This window comes from Pangasianodon hypophthalmus, chromosome 8 (genome assembly GCF_027358585.1).
Source record: "Pangasianodon hypophthalmus isolate fPanHyp1 chromosome 8, fPanHyp1.pri, whole genome shotgun sequence".
Lineage (NCBI taxonomy): Eukaryota > Metazoa > Chordata > Actinopteri > Siluriformes > Pangasiidae > Pangasianodon > Pangasianodon hypophthalmus.
Window position 1 is genome coordinate 7,358,888 of NC_069717.1, and position 24,599 is coordinate 7,383,486.

Consider the following 24,599-nt stretch of genomic DNA (forward strand, 5'->3'; position numbering starts at 1 on the left):
GACTGACTTTCCAACATCTGAAACCAATCCAATATATGCTTGCAATAAAGTTGAGCAAGCTCAACATTTATATTATATTTCTATATTAAAACCCCTGCTCCTAACCCTCTTTTATGGATTTTATTTACCTTTATGAAAGTTCACAGAGATCATATTCTCATGTATTGAATAAAAAAAAAGAAGTATGTATCAAATTTGGAGATTAAAGTCATGACCAAAGTAGGTTGGTGGGGTGCAAAGGCAAGTTTTCATGGACAATTAACGGTCAATAAATCTTGAATCTTATATTTAAAAAAATTTAAATTTAAGCAAATTTAAATATAAGCTCATTTATGATTTGCATACTAATGTACTATCCATTATTAACTTTAAAGGACAAAGTAACCAGATTGCCTAGTGTGGTGTTTTAGGTCAGTCACAGCAATTATCCACATATAGAAAATCCATCATTTATTCAGGGTCAATTTAAATGATCAAATAAAAGCTTATTGCAGTCCTGCCTTGAGGGTATGTTGGAAATGGGTACGCTCACATATAGAAGACCAATCCTCGGTAAAGGTGCATTATTCCCCCTAATGAAGTAATAAATTTGCATTTAATGAGAGTGCACATAACATGTATTAGAGATACATTATTTCGGCCAACATTTTAAAAGAAACCATGAATGACTTGCATATTAATCTTTATAATCATACCTGTGATATTTATTTTGTAGTGAAATTGACTTGTAATGAGTAGAATATTTTTCTTTTAAACTTTCACTGATATTGGTCTATTTTCACTTTGGTTAAGTTTGCTACATTACCCACAATGCTGTTCGACTGCCTGCTGATAGTGGTGCCAGTGGGTTTTAGCCTTTGCATCATCTTTACATAAAGAGAGCGATGAAGCAGCGCTTTAGTACTCCAGTCTGCCCAGCTCTCTCACTCCTCGTGTGTGCACTTTGCTCAAACAGGTCAGCATCCATAGTTTCAACTTTCATGCTAATACCACCATCAACGCCATAACACGCATCATCTCATAGATCGCTAACTAGCCAAGAGGACACCAGCACAGCAGATGATGTCTCACAGAAATGGCAGAAATGCAGTACTAACTGACAAATTAGCACCAGAATTGTTAAACATATCACAGATACTTTAAATATAAACATATTTAATGTGTTCCAGGGTTTAGGTTTTCTTTAATAAATGAATATTTCTCCTTTGCCAAAGGTGTGTAGTTCTGTTTTTGGGAGGCTTAGCATTCAGTATATCCCCTACTATAAAACGTTTGTACTGAATTCTCCCAGGTTAAAACACTGCATAGCATGTGCTAAAGTGCTCTGTTGTAAGCAGATGGAAAAGCAAATCTCTCTGGTGTATTTCAGACCATATGCCAAAGAGGCAAACTGCTGTTGCACATAGCTTAGCATCTGATTGACAGCCCTCAGTCTCTTGATGGAGCGCATGTCACTTATCTCATTTATCTGACACGGACACCAACAATAACAAATTGTTGTTTTGACAGGAATGCCTCTTCCTTCTAACCTTCACATCTTATTTGACAGCGGACACTTTCGATTGAGCTAACGCCATGGACTACTGAAACTCAGCTTTGCAGAGCTGCTACGGTATTCACATCATGACCCAAATTACAAATACAGAACTCATTATTAATGGTGTAATGGTGTAATCATGGTTCTGAGCTTAGCATTGCTCATTTCTGAGATTAATTTTACACGGCAAATCCAAATGCAAGCACAAGTTCAAAGCTGATGTTTGCAGCAACCAGACAAAGAAACATTCATTCGAAAAAGAAACAGTTCAAACATTCCAATTTTTCTCATGAAGAGACAAAGTGTGTGCTTGGTGACTAATTTAGAATAATAAACTTACCTCTCGAAGCTTTCAAACATGAATCTGTTTTTAGTTTAGAGTTTAAGCTGTTTTCACCTATAACGTCACACACTAACTTTACATAAACTGGGTTCCACCAACGAAGGATATGACTTAACCTGAACTAAACCACAGTTTATCTCTAATTCCACAGTTGCAGAAAATATTCACTTGTTTAAAAATAATCAGGACTGAATTTAAGGCATTGTTTAACCTGGTTTTTAGTTTTACAGTAAACTTATATTAACATCAATCCTGTTGCTCCATTACACTCATATATAAATATAAAAAAATACATAAAAAAGCATACATATTAAAATTGTAACATGGACACTATATTAGATAGATTAGATAGAAACAATCTATATCAACTCAACAGTACCATTGCTGCTGTTTGACCATCACGGTGGTCTTAATGTTTTAACTGTAGTTTAAAGTTTTAATCACTTTTAATTACAAGGTGTAACACCACTAAAAGTACAATAAAAATTCAAGCTAAACTCTGCAATTATCTCTAGAAGAGCTAAGCAACGGTTCATCCATGGTAAGATGTCAGATTAAGGTGTCCTAGAGAACATCCTCAAAGGTACTACACTACAGCAAAGTAGATGAAGGTTAAATAAAAGCATGCTAGCTCAAACAAATGCAAATGTAGCCCACAATAGACGAATGGTAACAGACGCCAGGTTAGCATGAAATTATTTGCATAACTCAAATTAGTTACTGTAAAAAAAAAAAAAAAAAAAACTCCACACTATTCACCCAACATTGTTATAATGCACACGTTTTCTCATTTTTCGTAACTAAATCGGCACTGACAATTATTTTATATACACCATTGTTTGGAATGAAATGTATAGGATGGCAAAGAAACCTACAAGGTAGGAGAATCCAATGCAAGCACACAGTAAATTTATCAGCTTTAACCAGTGGAGTACATTTCTGCATTAATATGGTTCCTTAAACTGAAACAAACATCTCAGATGTTGCTTTAGTTCCTCAAATAGGTAAAAGATACCTGTCAGAAACTATATCCTGAACAAAGGGTTGGTAAATAAAGATTCGGCTGCATACCTGCTGTTCTCTGCAGAGGTGATGGCGATGAGCGGTGGAGCTCTCAGGGGGAGGCTGGTGGGTCGCGGCTGTGCTGTCTCTGTCTCTGGCCTTCTCTCGCAGTAGTACTGCTCAGCCTGGCGGAAGGCCAGCGGCGGCAGCTGCACACTGCGACACGAGAGCCTTCGCACTGTGAAGGGCTCTAAGCAGGTGAGCGGACATCCGTCAGGAGACAAGGAGGAGTCCGACACCTAAGCAAGAAAGAGTAAGAGTCAGACTGGGAGATGTTCTTCAAGGTTCTTTACTGTTGAGATTTTGTTTTTGGTTTCTAGAGACTTTTGTTTGTGTAGATATTTGTTTGAAAGTCATGACCAGGTTTCATTCTCATTCTAAGCACTGACAGACCAGAAATGTTGATTTTGGTTTGACTTAAAGGAGCCCATGAAAAGATACTAGTGGTTTATTTTAGGTTCTAAATACACATCCTTTTTTCACAAATCTTAAAATAAAACCATGCTATCTTTTTATATCCTAAAAAACATATTAAGAGCTTTCACTCTTTAACATGTAGCAAATACATCTTTCTCATTTAATTATACTGTCTTTATCAGTGGGAATAATTCACAAACTGCTAGTCCTTCTTTATGACCAATAAATTTTCAACAAAAATGTGTTAGATTAAATAAGTATAGAAACTACAGTCTTTACCACTGTTTAAAACTCAAGTAATGAATTAGAAATACTTCTTTGCATTACTTAAGTAGGTCTTGGGATTTCTACTATTCTGGCATATACATTTTTTTTACTTTTACTTCTTTACATTTTCAAAAGTATTTTCACTCTGACAAATTTGGCCCGGAAACTGTCGTTACCATTTCCTGCAGACCCATTTCCAAAGATTTCAAACATTACCAAACACCAAAACAGCTCTTAATTTCTGTAAGAGACTCGTCCATCAATGCACCACGTTAGTAGAGCTGTTTATTCTCAACTCGTGATTCCTAATCACTTGATTCTGAGAATCGACTTTTTTTGGTATGAAACTCCGACCCTACTCATCAGAAATAAACTGAAGCCGACTGTGGTAATAAATTAATTAGTTACTATGTTATTCATTTTAGTCTGTAAAGCTCTGTCAACTTTTCTGAAATAATAGTAACATTAATTATTCTATATAAACAAGGAAATTATTTGACTATATATCTATATTTTTATAGATAAATTTAAGCCAGTTATCCAAACACAAAGCTGGCTGACAGACACTCTACCTGAAGCCCAAGGTAACTAGCTAGCTAAACAGCTTGCAGTGTTGGAAGCTTTACACAGACATCCACCAGTGCAGGAAATTCAGTATTTATTTATATATTTACTGTATGGAAATCAACTGCATGCATTTTATGCCTTTAAATATAATCTAAGAAATTTTTATCAAGTTGGTGCGGTGAAAATAATTCAGCACAATGATATGGACAATTCCAGCATTATGGATGTGACATTTGCACTCGTTAACAAAATGTCTCACAGAGGAGACAAGCTTAGGATCAGTGAATCAGTTTGCATATGCTCTCATACTTCCGTGTTGTCATGTGTTTGTTTACGTTGCCACGTGTGTTTTGTTTTGGCTCATGTCTCGTCTCCTCCCTTTTCTTGTCAAGGGAGGTAAGGTCTTAATGACTCTCACCTGTTGTCAGTTTGCCCTTTAACTAGTTTGTGTATTTAAACCCTCGTGTTCCTTTGTTCGGGCGAAGTAACACTCACTGTTTATCTACCTGACTTTACTGAGCTGTTTGTTCTGTGTTGCTATCTTCTGATGCTTGATCTCACTCTACCTCCTGGTTTTGTGTATTTTGGATTATCACAATGTTGTGTGCTGATCACCTGACCTCTGCTTGTTTACTGTTCATGACTTAGAGTCACGCTTTGGAATGGTCTGCCAGCTCCTTTAATAAAACATTAAACTGCAATTGCATCCACTTCAGTCTACACTAGTGACACACATAAACTCTTGAGGAGAATGCAGACAAATCTTAAAAAACACATGTATTGATTTACATGTTTCAAATACACTATATGGCCAAAAGTTTATGGACACCTGACCATCATGCTCATTTGTGCTTGTTGAAAATCGCATTCCAAAGTTGGTCCCCTCTTTGCGGCTATAACAGCTTCCACTCTTCTGGGAAGGCTTTCCACTAGATGTTGGTATATGGTTATGGGAACTGTTGCCCATTCAGCCACAAGAGCATCACTGAGGTCAGGCACTGATGCCGTGTGAGGAGGCCTGGGGTGCAGTCAGTGTTCCAGTTCATCCCAAAGGTGTTCAGTGGGGTTGAGGTCAGGGGTCTGTGCAGGCCACTTAAGTTACTCCACTCCAAACTTGGCAAATCTTGCGCACATCCACATTGTCATCCTGGAACAGGTTTGGGCCCCTTAATTCCACTGAAGGAAAAACTTAAAGCTACAGCAAACAAGACAACTGTGTGTTCTCCAGTCTGTGGCAACAGCTGTATGTGTCAAAGACCCATGTGTGATAGTCAGGTGTCCACATACTTTTGGCCATATAGTGTGTATTTTCTGACATTCACCCTGTATTTGTGATATTATGCAACCTTTCCTATAAAACTTTATGGATGTGATCTCAGTTGTGGAATGCCGTGACTTGCAAATGTGAGGCTCCATACAAAGTAAGGGTACACATATTTCTGTCATTCCCTTTTCATTCTAGAAAATGGCTAGTCATAACATTAAGTGAAAAAACAGAGGTCTGTTGATCCCTTTTTTGAAACAGTGTAATATGGCTGGCTGAAAAATGTTGTTTTTGTGTGGTTCACTCCTCATATTTTTTGATGAACAATGCAATTTTCTCTTTAATTCGACAAGAGAAGTGAAATACAGTGAAATATACACATTATTTGACATTTGACATGGAGTTGCCTATAAATAAAAACGGACTTCAGTTTCAAAGGTATATTAAAGAAATCATATTTTTTTGTTCCTTATTGTTAATAGTTTTATTACCATTACTAGTTGTATTAGACAAGTTTGGCACAAAGAAATTATATTCACAGTTTGCAAGAAAGCTTGCATATATAATGCATATATAATATATTTGATAGCCAAGTACTTCTGAGACTTTAGTACATATATCACACCACACACACCACAACACACCACAGCTGGAGGGTTGTTACAACCCCGAAGCTGAATGGAGACTCCTTCCATAAATGTTAAATCAACATCTCTTTACAGAAAACCTATTTAACATTGTTAAATAACAGCATATTTTTAATCCGTTTATTGTTAGCCTTAGATTATCCAGATCCACCATACAAGTCTCTGTGAAAGAGTTGTTACTATAGAAACGATAACTTGTTAGAATGAGTGCATTAGTATAATCCGACCATTTGAATTAGAATCACGAATCAGAATTGACAGCTCAAGAGTGCTCTGGCATAAAGAGCAATTGATTTTTGTTAGTCAGTGCTCTCTCTGCAGAATTGAAAAATGCACTTTAGGGGGAGGGCTGTAAGTGTGTGTGAAGGCGGGGCACAGTGTGTGACATGCTAATGAGGTGGGCGAGAGGGAACGATGATCAGTTTGACACTTGGTAGTGTGTAGAGAATGCTACTGTTGTCACTTGTGTGTGTACTGTTCAGTGAAACAGGTCACTATACATTTTATATACATCACTTTTGTTTAAATGTAATTAATTTTTACATGTTGCGTGCTAGGCTTCGTTGGCAGAAACCAAGTTAACTGCACTAACTGCTTACACTCATTAGTATCAACAATGATCTCTGCTACTTCCTTCCAAGCTTTATTTTTCTTCACAATGTCCCTGTACACATGTAATGAGAGGTTGGATTTGACAGGACGGCATAAAATATGGTTATAAGCTTTTCTTCTACATTAAATTGGAACTACGGTTGTGAGTGGGGAACTGAAGACATATTCGGATCACACGCACTACATGATTGGTTCAAGGAATCATTTGAGTCAGTTGTTTGGGTTTGTAGCTTCCTCATTGTCATACGGTCAAGTCCACAATGGACAATTCCTCTCCAGCTCACCACAAGTCAACCTCCCTCATAGTTCGAATGTCTTCCTTGGTTGTTTCACTGATTTCCTGTGCACACCTGTCTTGTGTTTCCCTTGATTAGTCCCCCTTAATTAGTTCTGTGTTTTCCCTCTTTTGTTGCTTGGAATTTGTTTTGAATAATTGTTAGTTCATTTATATAATAATAATAATAATAATAATAGTAATAATAATAATATTGACACAGTCTATGTAGTTACAGTCATAAGTTCCCTTCAGACTAAATGTTGATAGGGAAATAGTATACATAGCTACATCTTTATACTTATTAGCAGTCTAACAGCGGTATCTATAGCTATAGCACTATTAACATTACCATGAACACTATCAAAATATTCTTGTACTGATTTATAATTCATTAGTATTCATAGCAGCACGGAGTCCCAGAAGGGTTAGTGGCTGGGCCTTGGCACTCTCACTACCTCAGCCCAGGTTCGATTCCCAGCCAGGAAAGGCATTCAGTGTAAAAACTTTGCCAAATCAAATACGCGGACCAACGATCCGCTGTGGTGACTCCTAACAGGAACAGCCAAAAGAGGAACAACAACATTCACAGCAGCATGAATTCAACCTCACAAAAAATTTCACTCTGCTCTTACCCCATATTTGTGCTTTTGGTTGTTGTACAAACTTGTGGCCAAGGGAAAACATCTGTTGCAGACAAGTCTCTCAGGCTAGCCAGAGCTGTCATATAAGATTCCACTGTATGAAAATAGACAGACACTCTTCCCATCCTATTTGTTCAAACAATTATTGTTGCATAAGTATGGCACATTTATTGTAATAAATCATTCATAATCTATTACCTTTCTAGGAGCAGTAGCAATCTAAACTCTAACAGTTGTGGAAGAAACTGTTATGAGGAGGTCTAGATGCCATGAATGCCATGACACATCATCTATGTCTTTCGCAGAGTTGAATCAGTGATACGCTATAGAGGTGGAGCTACGAACAGTCTGGATGAATGTTTTATAATTATCAACAAGACTGGCATGATTTATCATTACAAAGCAGGTAATTTCAACTAAAATCTTTAAAACATCTACTAATGTAGTTTTCTCATGGGTTGAGAGTGTTCAAGTCAAATATGGCTGTTTGAGTTCTTTATACAGCACCTTTTTTTAAATAATGGAGTTATGCATTAACCATTTCCTCTGTTCTCTCTGATTCATGTATTCTTTTTTCTTCTTCTTCAAATTTTAAGGAGGGAATTTCAGCTTTCAGGTGCAAAATAACTCCAGTCCACATTAAGTGGCTTACAAAAGTATTGACCCCCCTATATTCTCCCTGTCAGTATTTTTATTGAACTCATGTTCTCTTACAGTGAATTTTCAAAGTCAAAATCAATTATGAGTCAGCAAGTATTTCAAAGAAAATCAAAAACTGAAAAATGTTGCTTGCATAAGTATTCAACCCTCCCAGCGTCCAGCTTTGACTTCCACCTCGCTTGTACTGAAGGAATGGAGTGAAAATGAAGAATAAGGAGTATTCTAAGGAAGTTAAGCATGAGGTAATAGAATTTTGTAACACTGTTGCATCAACAGTGAGGAAGTTTAAGCTGCATCACACCAACCAAGCACTACAGAGAAAAGGCCCTTCCTCAAAAACAAGACAGAGACTGATGAGGGAAGCCACAGTGAGACCAACAGTTACTCTGAAGAAGTTACATAATACAGTGGCTGAGAGTGGAGTGAAGGTGCACCAGACAACCAAGAAGAACTCAAGAAGAGCCATACAAAAGCATAGATCACTCTCATGGTTGTATCCATGTCTTTTGTAAGATGTGGGGTTTTTTTTGGTGTGATAAAACCAAGTTCAAGACACTGTATTTGGGCAAGTTGCAAAGTGGCAAGTGGCAAGTTGCAGAGTGCTATGTGTGGCACAAACAAAATGCAGGACATACCTCAATTAACACCATCCCTACAGTGAAATCTGGTGGTGTCAGCATTTTGCTCTGGGGATGCTTTTCTCCTTAGAACCTGGTCTTCTTGTCAAGATTGAAGACAGAATGGATAGAGCAAAATACAGGTCACCTTTCAGCAGGATAGTGGTCCCAAACACAAGGCTAAAGCAATGCAGGAGTGGTTAAGATCAATAAATCAATAAATCAATAAACAACAGCCAACCAACCAGAAGAACCTGGAACAAGTCTGCCAGGAAAAATGGTCCAAAATCACTCACAAAAGGAGTGCAAAGCTGGTGGGAACTTACCGCAACAGACTTAAAGCTGTTATTACAGCAAAAGGTGGTTCTACCAAGTACTAATCTGAAGGGGTTATAGAAGGGTTAGAAAATATTAATCAACCCAAAGGGTTAGAAAATTAAGAAAAGTACCCAATGAAAGCAACCACTTGACACACACATGTGGTTGAAGTATATATAGCTAATTTAGCTTGGTCAGAGGCTCACTCTTTGTTCCTCATTAACAAGCACTCAAATGAAATGAAAAATATGAAAGGTGTTTTATAGGCTTATATTTAATAGTTATTTAACCAAGATTATGTAGTGCCTTTATGTACTGCCCAACAATACATTTAAGCATTTGCCCATTCAAAATACTTGGTAGTTACACGGATTGCTGACTGAAATCAATATACACAAATGGAAAAAAAAAACATGTTGAGCCATCATGTGTCACCAGTACAGCTTCAATGTACATTGGCATAGATTCTACAAGTCTCAGGAACTGTCCTAGAGGGACCCTTCTTCAAAAAGATTACCTCTCAACTGGTGTATTGGTGATGGTGCTGTCTAACACACCACTCTAAACTCTCCCATGGGTATTCAACAGGGTGGAGATCTGCTGAGTGTCAAGGCCCTAGCATATGATGAAACCATTCAGTGAGCCCTTATGCCTTGTGGACAGGGGATTATCTCTCAGATCTATTTTTTCCTTTTGCCATCCTGATCCAAAATCGATGATAACTGGACCTGCTCTGCATTTTTATACATAGTCCATGGTAGGATGTTCACTGCTTGATTATATATTATGCAGTACACCTGTCTGAAAACATCTGCACCTGTTATGTTTCTCCACTCATTTATTCAGCTGTAATTTGCAACCCGTCTGTAGGTATGCATTAATAGTGCACATCTTCCAAGCCATATTCATATCTTCCAAGAATCATAAACATTTCCTCTTTATGGCTGAATAAAAGAAGGTGGCTAGCAGACCTGCATAAGCCACAGATCAGACAGTGATGATCAGGGGAGCTCATATCCTGGGAAGAGATTTTGTTGCATCATTGCAGAAACATAAGTGTTTTTATATTTGTTTGTTTTTTCTTTTTTTAATTTGTTGTGTCAATCATTCTTTGGCAGATCAGTAACAGCTGTGCATGGCTAATCATCTAAATATTTTAAGTCACAAACAGCAGCACATGAGGGAATAGTATTAATACAGAATTTCCATCTTAATTTATCCCCCCCCCACCCATCTTTTTCCTCTTCTCTCACTCACATTTTATCCCTCACTCTCTTCCTGATACCAGGCACAACCAGCCAGAAGCTTCTGTGTTACACATATTACTTCTTAAGTGTGAGGCAGGACCACTAGTATGACATATGTGGGTTTTCTGAAATCCCTCTTCATTCCTGTCATGATTGTCAATTCTGCTTTCTGTTGACACCGAGCTCCGCAGATTATAAGCCTTTCAGCCCTGTGGACACATGCCTGTATTGATCACCAAGATCTATTTTCTCCGAACAGGCCCACGGCATGTGGAAGTGCTCACTGAGCTTCCTCAACATGCTTCAACCAATCATCCAAGAGGTAGTTTATCATGCTGACACTGAAAACATGATTTAGGGTTGCCATTAGCTGTTTCTTAAATCATTGGATTTGTATTAGATAAGGTATTTTATGTTACCTTAGAACTGAATTACCTAAGGTTCTGTTCAAAGCACTCAAGTGAGCTTTCTCAGATGAGTCTGCCTTTCAAAATATTTCCGTCGTGAATGCATGTGTTTCTTTTGAGCTTATTCACCTGAGGTGTTTTTCGACTCATCACATAAAAGTTGTCATCTCATTCATAATTAATGACTGTTTGACTTTGATTAGGTAATAATGGGAGCCAAACAGTATGCCACCGCTGAGCAAAAAAGTTGAAAATATATTCTGTCACCTGGCCTGACCTTAAGCAGCAACATGTTCCTCCCATGAAAACAAACAAGTCAAGGCATTTGCCAAGTACAACAATGATAGTCATTGCTATATGCAGTGTTACAAGCACTCATCTCTTGCATTTGAATCAACTGCATTACTACTTTACCAAACTTCTATCCTTTATGCATTTAGTGTAGGAGTACATGGCTATGAGTTGTCATTCAAAAATACTGCAAAGGAATCTTCTTTTTTCTTCCCAATAAAAACAGCTCATGAGCCAATTGAAATATGAACATCACAGGCTGTGATCTCGATATCGCTATGAACAGAGTCTAGTTTTATACAATATATATATAAAATAACTGGGGTCTGAGACTGAGAATATTTCCAAATCTGAAATCCCATCCCCCTAGCTACACCACTGGATGTAACAGAAAATCTTCTGCTGAAAATGGTCAAAAACTGTGCTTTTTTGGTCAAAAGAGAAAACAGGCTGAACAATTTGACCAAAAATATATGGCTATAGGAATATATATGGCTATAGGAATGAAGTGACAAATCTACCACTAATGATAATTAGTAATTAAAGTGATTAAAAATGCTGTTTGCTTTCCTCAACTGGTCAGTGCAAGCCGTCAAGCATGTTGCAGTAGAAACTGGAGTGTGTGTATATACAGGGTTTTATGGTAACCACCAGGCACTAGAGGGGAAAGCTGCCACTCTTCTGTTTTTGAAAAGCTTACATGCACACTTTCTGTCTTCCTAATCTAGGAAAAAATGTTACATACAACTACGAATAAGAAGGTGTGCATGTAGACCTTTCTAATGTCGACATTTTTTGACTAAACCAGATGAGCGGCAGCTTTTTTTCCCCACTAGTGTCTGATGGTTGCTGTAAAACTCCAGTTTTTACCTTAGAGAAGTGATCTGTGAAAGCACTATATTGAAATGGTACGTTTTTACCCATCTCCCTTCCCCCTTTAGCGGGACTACGCGTTATTCCTCTTCAGAGTTCGCAGGTCTGCATTACTGTTGTTCATAAAAGCAGGAGACTGATGCCATAGAGACAGTGCTTTGTTTCTGAAAGGCACTACTGAAAATTGTCACCTAATACCCAGTGCTGTTATTCCATAGTTCTCTTTTTTATTCAAACAACAAAGTCTACTGCAAAATGAGTCAAACCTGCAAAATCTGACACCTAAACAGGAGGCAATGTCTCTTCAAGAGCAACAAACATATAACCTGTCTGAACTGAAGGATTACACAGGGCCAAGAACAACATCTGGGAACGGCTCATGGGAAAAATATTAACCTCCCATAAGCTTTCTGTTTTTCACAAACAGCCTAATTACTACCTGTGTGGAATGTGCAAGCATATCAGTCAATACGAGTAAATAAGCAAACGTTAGATATAATTAATAGTGTTTTCACAGATGTGTTGAGGATGCAAACATTTTAATTAATTCAGCTGCAGCTGTTGCAGACTATTAAATATAAATAAAGTGGAACATGCTTGATATTGGCACTGTCAACCTTGACACATTTAATTTGCTATATGAAACGAAGGTGGAGTATAATGAGAAATTAATGTATATTTAAACTCATTTTGCATAATTATTCAATTTTGATGATCTATGCATTAAAAACTAAAAGTGGGATGCTGTTTCTTCTTCTTAAGATAGAAATGAAAATCAATATCAAATAAGAGTTTTTATCTATCATTATGTCTGACTCCATGAATATACAAAGCAAGACAAAATACAAAAAAACTGGAAGAATATATTAATATCAAGGAGGGAATAAGAAGCAGGACCACCTGTTACCTTCAGAACTGCTTTAAACCTTCTTGAGATGTTGTCATGCAAGACCTGAATGGATTATGTATTCAGAAGTTGGACCATTCTTCAAGAAGAAAATCTTCCACGTGTTTGAGAGATGAGTGAGTGGATATTTAATACACATTCTGCGCTCAACAAAATCACATAGAATTGCCTCATATTTGTTGATCATGAGAAGCAATTATTGGACGTAATGAGATGCTTAAACCATTATAGGTCCCTGGCAAACTTTGTGATTTTGCTTTCTCCAAATATAGTTGGAAATATGGTGAAAGTTGATTCATTAGACTGCATTACTTTGTTCCACTGCTTAGGGATCCAGGTTATGTGCACCTTACACTGAGCTATGCATAGACAACATACATTTTTTTTGAGACTGCGTCATAGTGGTGCTCATACGTAAATCTATCCCTGTCAGTGAGTTCTGACTTGTTACCACTGTTCCTCTTGACATTCATGCTGCCATAACTTTTGATCCTGTTTCACTTACAATACAGCCTCTGTCAACTTATTTCCATAATTGGCTTCTTGCTAATAGCTATAGCTTCTATGGTGACTTTGCAACCGACAAGGGAAAGAACACTGCGGTATTCTTCAGTTCTTCAGGAGAGTTATACAGTCATGTAATGTTATTTAAAATATCGCATTTGTGTAACATTGTTCAGTGCAGTGGGCTTAATATTTGGAGAATATGAATTGAGAAATGGTGTATAGTGTACAGTATGACTGATCCCAGGCTGGAAGCACCCCCACCCCCTGTTCAAATGGTTTAGAATCACCATTGCTAGCTGATACATGCTGCTGGATGACAATCAACCTTATGCATCTGTGTTTGTCATTTTGATTTAATCACTTCAAAATTAAGGTCCTTTTTACATGCGGTGTTATTTTGTTTGTATTTTCATTATGTCACACTTCTACATTAAAATGTACGGAAATCAATTCATATTGACACGCCACTGAAAAGTAGGTAGTGTCATAAGTGTCATATTACATTACAATTAGTAAAAGATGTACACAATAATTGACCAAACAGTATTAAGGGTCACTCAATATAATCTGACACAGGAGCTCTCTTTTATGGCTATGTACAGATCGTCAGAAATCCAGGTCTTAAATAGATAATAAGAATGGTTAAGCCAAGCCAAAAGGATAGTTTTCTTTGCTGCCTTGAGTATGGCAAGAAGAGCTGTAACAGAGTCGGAATTTACTGTAAAACACGCTGGAATAGTTTGAACAGAAATTGAAACTTAGACAAGATTATAAATTTGCACATGACTTAAGTTACTATGAGTTATGCTCTGAAGGTGGCTCACAGGGCCGATGAATGTGTTAATAGTATGAGATGGATCTGGGGCGGGGACTATGGGAAACAGATGCTGGAGTTTGTACCGGACTTGTGCAGGAACATAGCATCTAACATCTCTCTAAGTGATGATCTTATGCCCTTGAGCTAGACCCTCAAATCAGACTCCTATGGTCCTGAACATCTGGCCAAATACAGAAGCAAAATTTTATTATTTCTGAGATATACGTAATTCAACTGACCTATTCACTTATCCTCTTTTTCTCTCCGGAAATGGGATGTTGTTAACTATCCTGAATAGCTTTTGACCTCCTGTGATCATTCTTGAGTTGCCCTATTATAAAGAGAAACAATAGGAAATGCTGCAAAGGACAGGCGAATGGTAATGAACTTGGACCATCTGTGCAAAGTTTCCCAAGGTCAAATCTAACTGGTCTGCCGAACAATCAAGCTCAGTCCTTTGATCTACAGTTTAGATCCCGGAAAAAAATACATTCTTCAGCTGTAATGGGTTCTATTTTCTCTCTTATCTTCACGGGAAAGGCACTTAATTTGTTGGTCATTTAACTCATTAGTCATGGTAGATGAGATAAACCCAAGTTGCTCTGCATAATACATTATATTATAGCATGTGTATGGTTGTAATAGTGCAAAATGCATCAGTGCACTCACGCTTTCCATCTGGCTTTCTCCGCTACAGGTATTTTCCTGCATCGTGGGGCCCTCGGCTCAAATAGAGCGGCCCTGACGCTGGGAGAAAAGCTTTCTGCAAGAGATCAGATAAAAGAAGGAATCAGACCCCCACTGAAATATTTAAAAAATGTGAATAATGTTTGTGTACAAAGCAGACAATGGCAGCAGCATGACTTGAATTTGATGTTCTCAAGTGTTTGTGCTATGCTCTTGGAAAAAAAGGTGAGTATTAGATGGGACAGAAAAAAATGAAGGATTTGAGCATGCAAAATGTGTTGATTTAGTCCTGAAAATCCTCTAAAATCCCTGCCAATGGAAATGAATACCTCAGGATGATCCCTGTGATACCAAGGCATCCATATAAAACTTTATAATATCATTATCATACACCATGGTCCATGTACATTGGACGTGTTCTACTGCCAAATTCAGCAAGTACTCGTAATAAGTGCTTCAAAGTATGAACATACTCAAATATCTCACTAAAAGCTGTGCTAATCTTGCCCAAATCACTGTCAATGGTGAATGCCATTCAGGAAACTCTAATCAGTGAGTTTTAATGCTATTTCCTGTCTATGACAAGTGGCTTTCCCTGTTACAGTAGGAAACCAGATTACTGGCTGAACATGTTTGATTGAACTCACTTGAGATAGAATTGGCCAGACTCTGTATGTTTGGCTTTTGAAGGTATTATTTGGGCTTGGAGACAGTGTGTCATCTATATTTTTGTTCTCTGCTTCCCTTGCCTAAAAGTTTTCACAAAGTAAATATACAGGAAAAAGGAAAACAAGACATATAGAATACCACAAACTTTAAAACAGGGATGGATTGAAGTTAAAATGAGAAAAACAATAAAAGACCTTGATGTCAAGTCTGCTGAGGGCCAGAGATTTGGATTCCCTGCGTGAGCTTCTGTGGAAAGCCCTGATCGTGTCCTAGTTGTAGAAGACATCATATCAAAGGCTTCTTCCCTGTTGGGTGCTCCATTTTTGTTTTAGAAGTGTCCAGCACCATGCCCATCAAGGGAATTAAAGCTTTCCTGAGCTTGTTTGGTTGTAGCCACCAACAATGTCTTTCAAAACTTCTTTTAAGTTCTTTTTTGCTTACTTTCTTAGTGACAAAATCTAAAAATATCAAGCTGTCAAGGAAACACAAGAGTATTGACTGAAGATAGAAGCTGTGAGCACATTATCTCATGAGAGAGCCTGGCATATTCCATATCTTGGAAATGAAACAGAAACTCTATTTGGCTGACAAAAAAGTTACAAGCTATCCAGTTCCCCATACGCTGTTTCTTGTTGGTGTGATTTATTTCAGATCACTTCCAGTTGAAACTAATCAATGGGCAAATGGGGTATGAACAACCCTGCTGAAATATGAAATGTGTACAGCATGTCATGATGTATTCATCTGCCATATTCATGAACGCAAATGTAATTATCTATGATTAGCTCTTGCGCCTTTTTAAATAAACCACACGAAACTTGGCCCAAATCACTTGGCCCAAATCACTAGGCCCAAAGGCACAAAACGTACGATGGGCTAAACATTGTAATATACATAAACAGATGTCGAAAGAGTAAAGAAGTGGAATTTTCAATCATAGACCAGTTGCTTATGAGCCATACATACATACATACATACATACGTCACAACTGTTTTAATGGTTATCTCTGTACTCCACTTGCACTTGAGATAACACACGCACACACACACACACACACACACACACACTACATTGCTTACACTGAATCAAACCCACAGATGTCATTTGAGATTTGATTAGTTGCAGCAAAACTAAAATTGTTTGTGATTAGGACTCAACAATTTGATATCTAGTCTACAAAGAAATGATTTTGAAAACAACTAATTAGTATTGACCCCCCCCCTTTATTTATTTATTTATTTATTTAAAGAGAAACATCTTAATTTTTCTGATTGGGCTTGGAGTACTTGTGTACTCTACACTTGATTAACACCTTCAGTTACACAGAAGCCAAGGTGAAGAGTGGGACATCAAGTACATCACACACAAGGTAACAACTTGTGAGCTAGAATTAACAAACAAGCCTTCTTAACATCTCAGTCACTGGGTATATACAGTACATAGTATTACTAATTTGAAATGTTATTTGTTTACATCATGGCTTTTCATGGATTTTCTATTACATGTCATGAACAACGTTTCAGCCTTTTGACAGTGAAAGTAAGAACTACACAGAGCAATGGCTATTATCTTCAAACGCATTCATTATAAACTCTCAACTATAAATTGCTCTTTTGAGCCAGAATACCACCATGACATATAACACTGCGGCAACAGTGCAAATATTTAATTTGATTAGGGCAGGGTGTCAGACTCTACTTCCTGGAGGGCCATAACACTGCCAAAAGCACCTAATCAGCCAATTACCAGTGCCTTCAGCCTTCAGCAGGGCTGAATGTGGTGTGTTCGAAGGGGAAAAACACAAACCTCTACCACATCCTGTGTTAGTGGAACTTATTAGTGATTGTTGGGAGGATCAATGTTATCTTGAAGTAATTACTTTTAGTATCAGATCAAAACAGTGAAATAATATTTTTCAACTAGGATATTTGTCCTTTAGAAATTTTGTCACTTTTTTTTCAAGGCACACATCACACTTTGACTTAATGTTTTGCTTGTGGTCTGTAACATAATTTAAATTATTAAATACTACAGATTTCCATATGAGAGTTTACCAGAGAGTAATGCCAAAGAATGACAGTGTGTGTGTGTGTGCAATTACACATTTGTGTAAAATCTTCTGCACCTGAATCTTGAATATCGTTTCTTTTTTCCTAATAGTATCATTTTGGACTTTTGAAACCCTGTTGTTCTTATTTAGTAATTTTTCTGCTTTTTAATAAATACTCCTTTGTCCTTGTACCTCAGTAATTTTGAGATCACCCTATTTCAGGTACACTTGCACTCTCCTCCATGTTTTAGATTAGCATTTGTCACATTATTATTGCATGCTGTGTGTGACATTGTTTTGGCTTCAGGCACACTCTTGCCTTAGTGTGTTTTTCTCGCAGTATAAATGGGGAACGAGCTGAAATGGACCGGCTGTTTTTCCAGGTTTTCATGAGCAGCACTAGTAAATTCAGAAGGTTTCTGGCTCCTTCATGTGGTGAGTCAGGGAATGTCCATCTACTCTTTTAGCTGGATTTAAAGGACAAAACAAAATCATTTGACCACCCAACAGGACATTTTCATCTGACGGAGATCTCTGTTATTAATATGTCTATATATAACGGAACTAAGTAGAAGTGAAAAGTTAATTTATTTGTGTATTGTTCGGTTTACATTTCTGTATGGATATTTATTATAAGATCTATAGTTTACTTTTATATTAAATACGTGTACTGTATTCAATTCATATTTTTATGTAATACTGTAGTTAATCCACTATTCCCTAGTTTGAGCTTGTGAAAGCCTTAGTATAGGATTTAATTTGAAGGCCTTAGTCACTTGGGTAAAGACTCATTTCACACTAATCAGAAAGTATTTCAGAGATACTTCTCATACCATGTCTTGTGAAGACAGTGAAAAAAGGAACAAACAGACTTGAGCCATGACTCAACATTCACTCATTATGTTACATAGGAAACAACACTCCTGCTCTTTTTTTTTTAACCAGAGATGAACCATTTCCTTGTAAAATTGACCATAAGGATCACAGGCTAAACATAGAAAAAGTTAATAACTGTTGACGGAAAGTTTTCCATGGGAAACTCACCATGTTATGAACCATGTAGTTTATAAATGAAACCAAAATAACTTCAGGAATGTATAGACCAGGCATTTGTTTATTTACTTGCTTATTTAGAAGAAGCCTTTATTTGTCACATATACATTAGAGCACAGTGAAATTCTTTTCTTCCCATATCCCAGCTTGTTAGAAAGTTGGGGTCACAGAGCCAGCCATGATACGGTGCCCCTGGAGCAGATAGGGTTAAGGGCCTTGCTCAAGGTCCCAAAAGTGGCAACTTGAAGGTGAAGAGGCTTGAATCCCCTGACCTTCTGATCAGTAATCCAGAGCCTAAACCATTGAGCCACCACTACCCATTATTTTTTATAGTTTGCTTCATTAAGTAAGGAATAAAAAAGGGTGTGCATTTATCTGAAAATAATCAATGACAGCATGGTGTGATGTGGCCTGATATGAAGCAGAGTTACTGTTACCACCCAGAAGTTGATTATTTTTCAATAACAGTATGCCCCCAAGTGTTTTTTTTCCTCTTATACTACCACAGCAGTTTGCCAAAGATTACAAACTTTATTAATTAAAGAATGGAACATTGTACATTTTATAGTCATGACTAATGTTTAATGAAACAAGTTCTTATTATCACTTGCGCTAATACAACTATAAACAGTTGTTTCCTCACAGCTTCTCTCTCTTGAAGCTAGTAAGACAAGCTGCATTTAAGTTACAGAGAAACTGCAAAAAGTGGAAAAAACCTCTGTCCTGAATACGTTCCCATGTCTGGAAACTGAAAGTTACAGCTTTATAAAACACCGACAGTGGAAACTCCTTTCAAAAAAGAAGAAATATCTCCTTACAGAAATGTTTGAAATATCAAACAATGGTTTTAACCAGTTTATTTAGAGCATCCATGATACAGCGTCCGAGTATGAGCTGTTACCATAGAAAGAATGTTGTAGAATGAGCACATTAATATAAACCTGGCAAGATATTGTCAGAGCTACTGTTATAGAAAATTAATCAACACCTTCTGACCAATCAGAATCGAGCATTCAACATTGTTGATATTCCACATAAAACTCAAGTTTTACAAACAAACACACTGATAAACAATTGACTAGATAAAGTAGAACCTACAGATTCTCGTGTGGTGTAATATGTATCCCCTGACATGTTACCAGCTGTGCTGTGTGCTTGTCCACTCTGGCTAAGTCATTATGTGTCATGAGAGAGTTTGCAAAAGGCCTCCAGTCTGTCTGTTTTGGAGTCAGTCCTGGAAAAAATCCTGGATCTTTATACTGTGAGTAGAATGTGTTTCACTTTTTGTATTTTGCTCATAAAATATGTTGCATTTATGAGTATTAGGACAAAGATCAACTTTAACAATGAGCTACAAATCCTTTTATGTCTATTAATGCTAGATCAGGAATGAACATGCATGTGCTTTAGTCAAATGCATGCAAAAGAGAGAGAGAAAATGGCCATATACAATCATCAAACAAAAGAGCAGATAGGAAGAGTGATGCCCACACCCAGGCCTCAGGCCTCAGGATTATACATTTGACTGCCACTGCTTTTAAGATTGTTTGCATGGTAATATAGAGCTAAAGTCAGTTTAATTTCAGACTGGAGTGTGGGTGCTGTGCTCAGGATTGCAGTAAATACTTTGGCTGTCTCTGTGGATGTTGACCCACACCCCGCCCCAGGCCAAGAGACCAGAAAAGAGCTCCCACCCTTCTGTAATAACAGACATGTGTGATACTGATCAGTACGCTAACTAACATCTTTCATGTTCTTTAGCTGGGTTTAGTGGTGTATGATTTTTAGATCCCATTCAGTTTCAGTTGCACAACCGCCTTTCTGTCTTTCAGCATAATTCAGCAAAAGATAAGTGATGCAACTTTTATGACCATGGTTCGTTAAACAACCACAAAGGCAGGAAATGCTGCAAGTCATCATGATGGTAAGTGTCTACGATGCCCTGTTTATTAAAAAAAGTGTCCTATTCTGCAAAGGAATTTATTCTGCATAACTCTCCTTTCTTTTTCAATGTCCAATCAGGATTTACAGCAGTTACTGTTAAATATATAATAGTGATCTCAGAGCAAGTGAAGAGATGCACTAACCTCAATTCTCTTTAACATGCTAGCTTTAGGATTGACCTAAGATAATACTTTGGATTTAAAGCTGCTGTAATCAACTGTTTATGAACATTTAAAGCCATTGTGGTGCAGACCTTGAGTCCAGCCATGCAGCTTCACACCTAGCTAATTCTACAAATTCAAATCAATATAGCTATTTTAAATTGGTGTGTACAAGTACACATATGTAACTACAACTGTTCCGTTCTAGATTCTGAAGCTAGATCATGACATTACTGAAACGAGAGTGTGTTTATCTTTGGGGAGGGAATGTTGGATGGAGGGTGTGAATGTCAAGGGTGGACTCTTTCAGTGGCCAAATCTATTCCAAAGATGGCCAACATCAATTACAATGACTTTAACTATTGGTTACCTTAAAAACCCCAAAAACAATGGACTATTTTTTAAACCAGTTTTAGTCATTGCCCAATTTAGTCAATTTCCACCTACTGGGGCGAAAGAAAGCTAATATATGCATCTTCTGTGATGTGAAGCTGTCCACCATCATTTCTTCATAACCTTCTGTTCATGTAATGCCACAGAGCAGCTGAATGTACAGTAAAGTAGAGCATCTGGTAGAGCATTTTTGGGAACAAGTGCATGCTTATAGACTGCTAGCATCACAGTAAACAACAGAGAGTGAGAGTAACAAGACCATCCTGACCAACCAATGAGCAAGATCTGTTATGCTCTTATGGTCCTCTGGTCATGGATGGGATTTGAACTTGTAATCCTCCAACAACAGGGCAAATGTGCAAACAGGATAACACATGAAATGGAGTCTGAGCAAAACCCGTGGGATGTTTGTGGTATTGTTTCAGCAGTTCCATATTGGACCTGTGCTTTAACGGCAGATATGGAGTCAAAAAAGGATTAACTAATGTTCGCATTGGTCCTAAAAACCTCACACCTTATCATCACTGTGTGACAAAGTGGATTGCATCACAGTGACTGCAAAAGTTCAACAATTCCTCATCTTTGCCCTTGCCTGAGGAACATTAACACATTACCCAGGGACTGCTAGACATATCTGTCAGCTCTCTGGCTCACTTCTCCATTTTGATTGTGTTTGATTAACTGTGCACAGTGTCAGCTGAGACTGAGGAAAATGAAGGGAAACAGATGGAGCAAGGACTTTATGGATCTGTTGCTATAAGCAATGGAAACAAAGGCGACTGTGTCCCTTCCTCAATAGTTAGCCGTCATTTAAGCAAACCACAAAGCGTCATTTGCATCTCAGAGGTTAACATGACACAAGAGTTTCTCTGTTCTGAAGAACAATAGATGGCTGAAAGCATGGTGAAAGGTGGGCACTTAAACCCAAACTAGAGCCCCCACTTCACTACCAACAAAAATTTCAAAGGTTAATTTACACATTGCGTGAAAGCAGGTTATAGTGACTGAGAATAACAGATCTTACCTTTAGGTTTGAGTGTACATTTGTTGAGTCTTTAGCATGTTGTTAGTAGGTTTAAGCACTGTGCCAGATCAGGAATGTTGCACTCAAGCAATGAAACAAATGTTATGGACTGAAATGCAGAAGTTCTGCTGTCATGAATGACATCTTTAGATGGCTAAAATGACACTATAAATACAGCCTGATCACATGTCCTTCTGAAACATTCAAGTTCTCCAGAATCACTGTAAATCAGAAAGGAACGTACAGACTAATCAAAACTTTTCTGAAAACAGAGTAAGTCTTTCTTGGGCATTTAAATTACTCAAACATTAACTATATCTATGAGCTTTTAAAGACATTTATAGCCTTTGCCTCACGAGTGCATGAGTTAAATAGCAACTGCTGAATGCAATAGCTGTGATTTTAAATTACATTTTCCAAGCCATGCACTGTAAACCATAAAATGGCATGTTTGTACACAAATTCTGTTCACCGCCCACAAACCATAAGCGCAACAATAGCACTTCAGTCAACTTAATCTGATCATAAATACAAGTATGCATTAAAGTAAACATGCAGTCCCACATTTAGTGTGAGTGCTTTCCAGTACGTCAGGCTTCAGGACGTTTTACACGTAGCTTCATTTACATGAGAGAACATTATCAAATAAGATATGTGCATTTCCCACAGCCATTCTCCATCACTATGAATAGAATGTACCCTCCCAAAAAAACCAGCCACAAGTAAACCCCAATGCTTTTCTTCTACTGTGTGATAGAGTAGGGCTTCGCATCTCAGTGCTGCTGCAGCCTGTACAGGAGTTATCTATTTATAGTACGAAAAAGAACGTGCTAAACAAGAAAGTGTCACTTGTTTTGGTTTTTTTGTTTTTTTGCAATGCAGTCGCAAGTTTTCCGAGGAGGTTGGGCTCCTAAAAGTCACCTTGCACCTGCCTCATGCTGTTCAGGACTATTAACATCCGACAGATTTACACATCCACCCCCACACACACACCTCTACACACATACTGATACACCGTATTGCATACACAAATACAGAAACAGGACACTTCACATATAAAGTCATCCTAAAAATATCGACTTCTGTCCACTGTCCCATCCTCTGCACTGATGTCAGGACAAAAGAAGACAAGATGATTAAAGAACTTACCGTTTTTCCTCAGAATGGAAGGCAGAATGTGACAGAAGAGTTCAGCCCCCTCCCTTAGGGATTCAGCTGTGTTGTCACTGCGATACAGTCCACCCTGAAGAGGCAGGGAAAGTGTCCCCCAATGCTTCCTGTGCTAGGGAGATTCACTGCTCTGTGGTTTAAGGATGGAACAACAACAGAGTTCCCAGTGTCTCGACCAATCACGCCGCTCCACTGCTCTCCAAGCCCCTCCCCCTCCCCCAGAGTTCCTCAGGCTGAGGCTGGAGCCAGAGCAAAGGCTACCGCAGCATCACAGCAGGACACCAGCACAGACCGAGCCCCAGCCACGACTCACAAGCTCCGCTGATGATTAGTGGGATGAGTAGTTGATGAACACATCATTCATCATTTCTGCACAGGGGGAAATTTTACGTCATTGTCCTATTCGAGGAGTCTATCTCTGTGCTCTCATGCAGTGTGAGGGCTCTGTTTAAACAGCTCTGTTCAAAGAGCTGAATATTTGCTTTTGTAACTTAATCCTCAAATCCAATGCCTGTGACAGCAAGCTTCAGGTTATTTTACATCACTCGGTTAACCTTAGAGATCACTGATTATATCTCAGTGTTCTCTTTCCCACAGTCTGCCTCATAAGCCTCACTGACAGTGGCGTCAAACAGCCCAAACACTAATGAGAGCCTCAGGGCTGAAATATTTGCTCTGGGTAATTTGTTGAACTTGAGATTGTTGTACTACTAAATAATACATTTAGGAAAAGTTCGTTTTTTTACAGTCTCAGTTAAATATTTTATCTAGCTTTGCTTGCCTGAAGGAATGAAAGGAATCATTAAACTCATCCAAGAGTTCTGTTATTAGATAAGATGAACCTAATCAGAAATAAGATGGAAGCATACACAAACATACATACACAAAAAAAATCTGTTTTACTGTATGTCATGTCAAGTTAGTCATTTTCATCTTAGTCATTATTCAGTTTAATAAGAAACAGGAATCTCATATGTGAAGGGTCAAAAGCTTTTAGTCAAGTGGATTTTATTGTCATTTCTCAGTATATCATGTACACATTGGAACGAAATGTATTTCTTCAGTACCATGGTGCAACATACAATACAGTAGCACCATAAAATTACATGACAGCATGTGATGCAAATATAACACAGGAGAGTACAACTGAACAGTATGTTTTAAACTCT

The 24,599-nt window shown here is 37.8% G+C and overlaps 1 protein-coding gene across 1 annotated transcript; it reads right to left on the bottom strand.

The window, feature by feature from the left end:
* Window positions 1-1,620: 1,620 nt before the first annotated feature.
* LOC128318724 (cAMP-specific 3',5'-cyclic phosphodiesterase 4D) lies at window positions 1,621-24,327 on the bottom strand. Its single transcript, XM_053236491.1, has 3 exons — window positions 23,410-24,327; window positions 14,948-15,041; window positions 1,621-3,181 (listed from the first exon to the last, which is right to left on the bottom strand). The coding sequence occupies exons 2-3, from the start codon at window positions 14,987-14,989 to the stop codon at window positions 2,906-2,908; spliced, it is 318 nt and encodes a 105-aa protein (XP_053092466.1). The 5' UTR covers window positions 14,990-15,041; window positions 23,410-24,327; the 3' UTR covers window positions 1,621-2,905.
* Between the last annotated feature and the right edge of the window lie 272 nt (window positions 24,328-24,599).

Excerpts from the sequence above, each read along its gene's own strand:
- LOC128318724 (XM_053236491.1), bottom strand. The coding sequence starts at position 14,989 with ATGCAGGAAAATACCTGTAGCGGAGAAAGCCAGATGGAAAGC. Across the intron at positions 3,182-14,947 it reads GAGAAAGCCAGATGGAAAGC|GTGTCGGACTCCTCCTTGTC; the intron begins GTGAGTGCACTG and ends TTTCTTGCTTAG.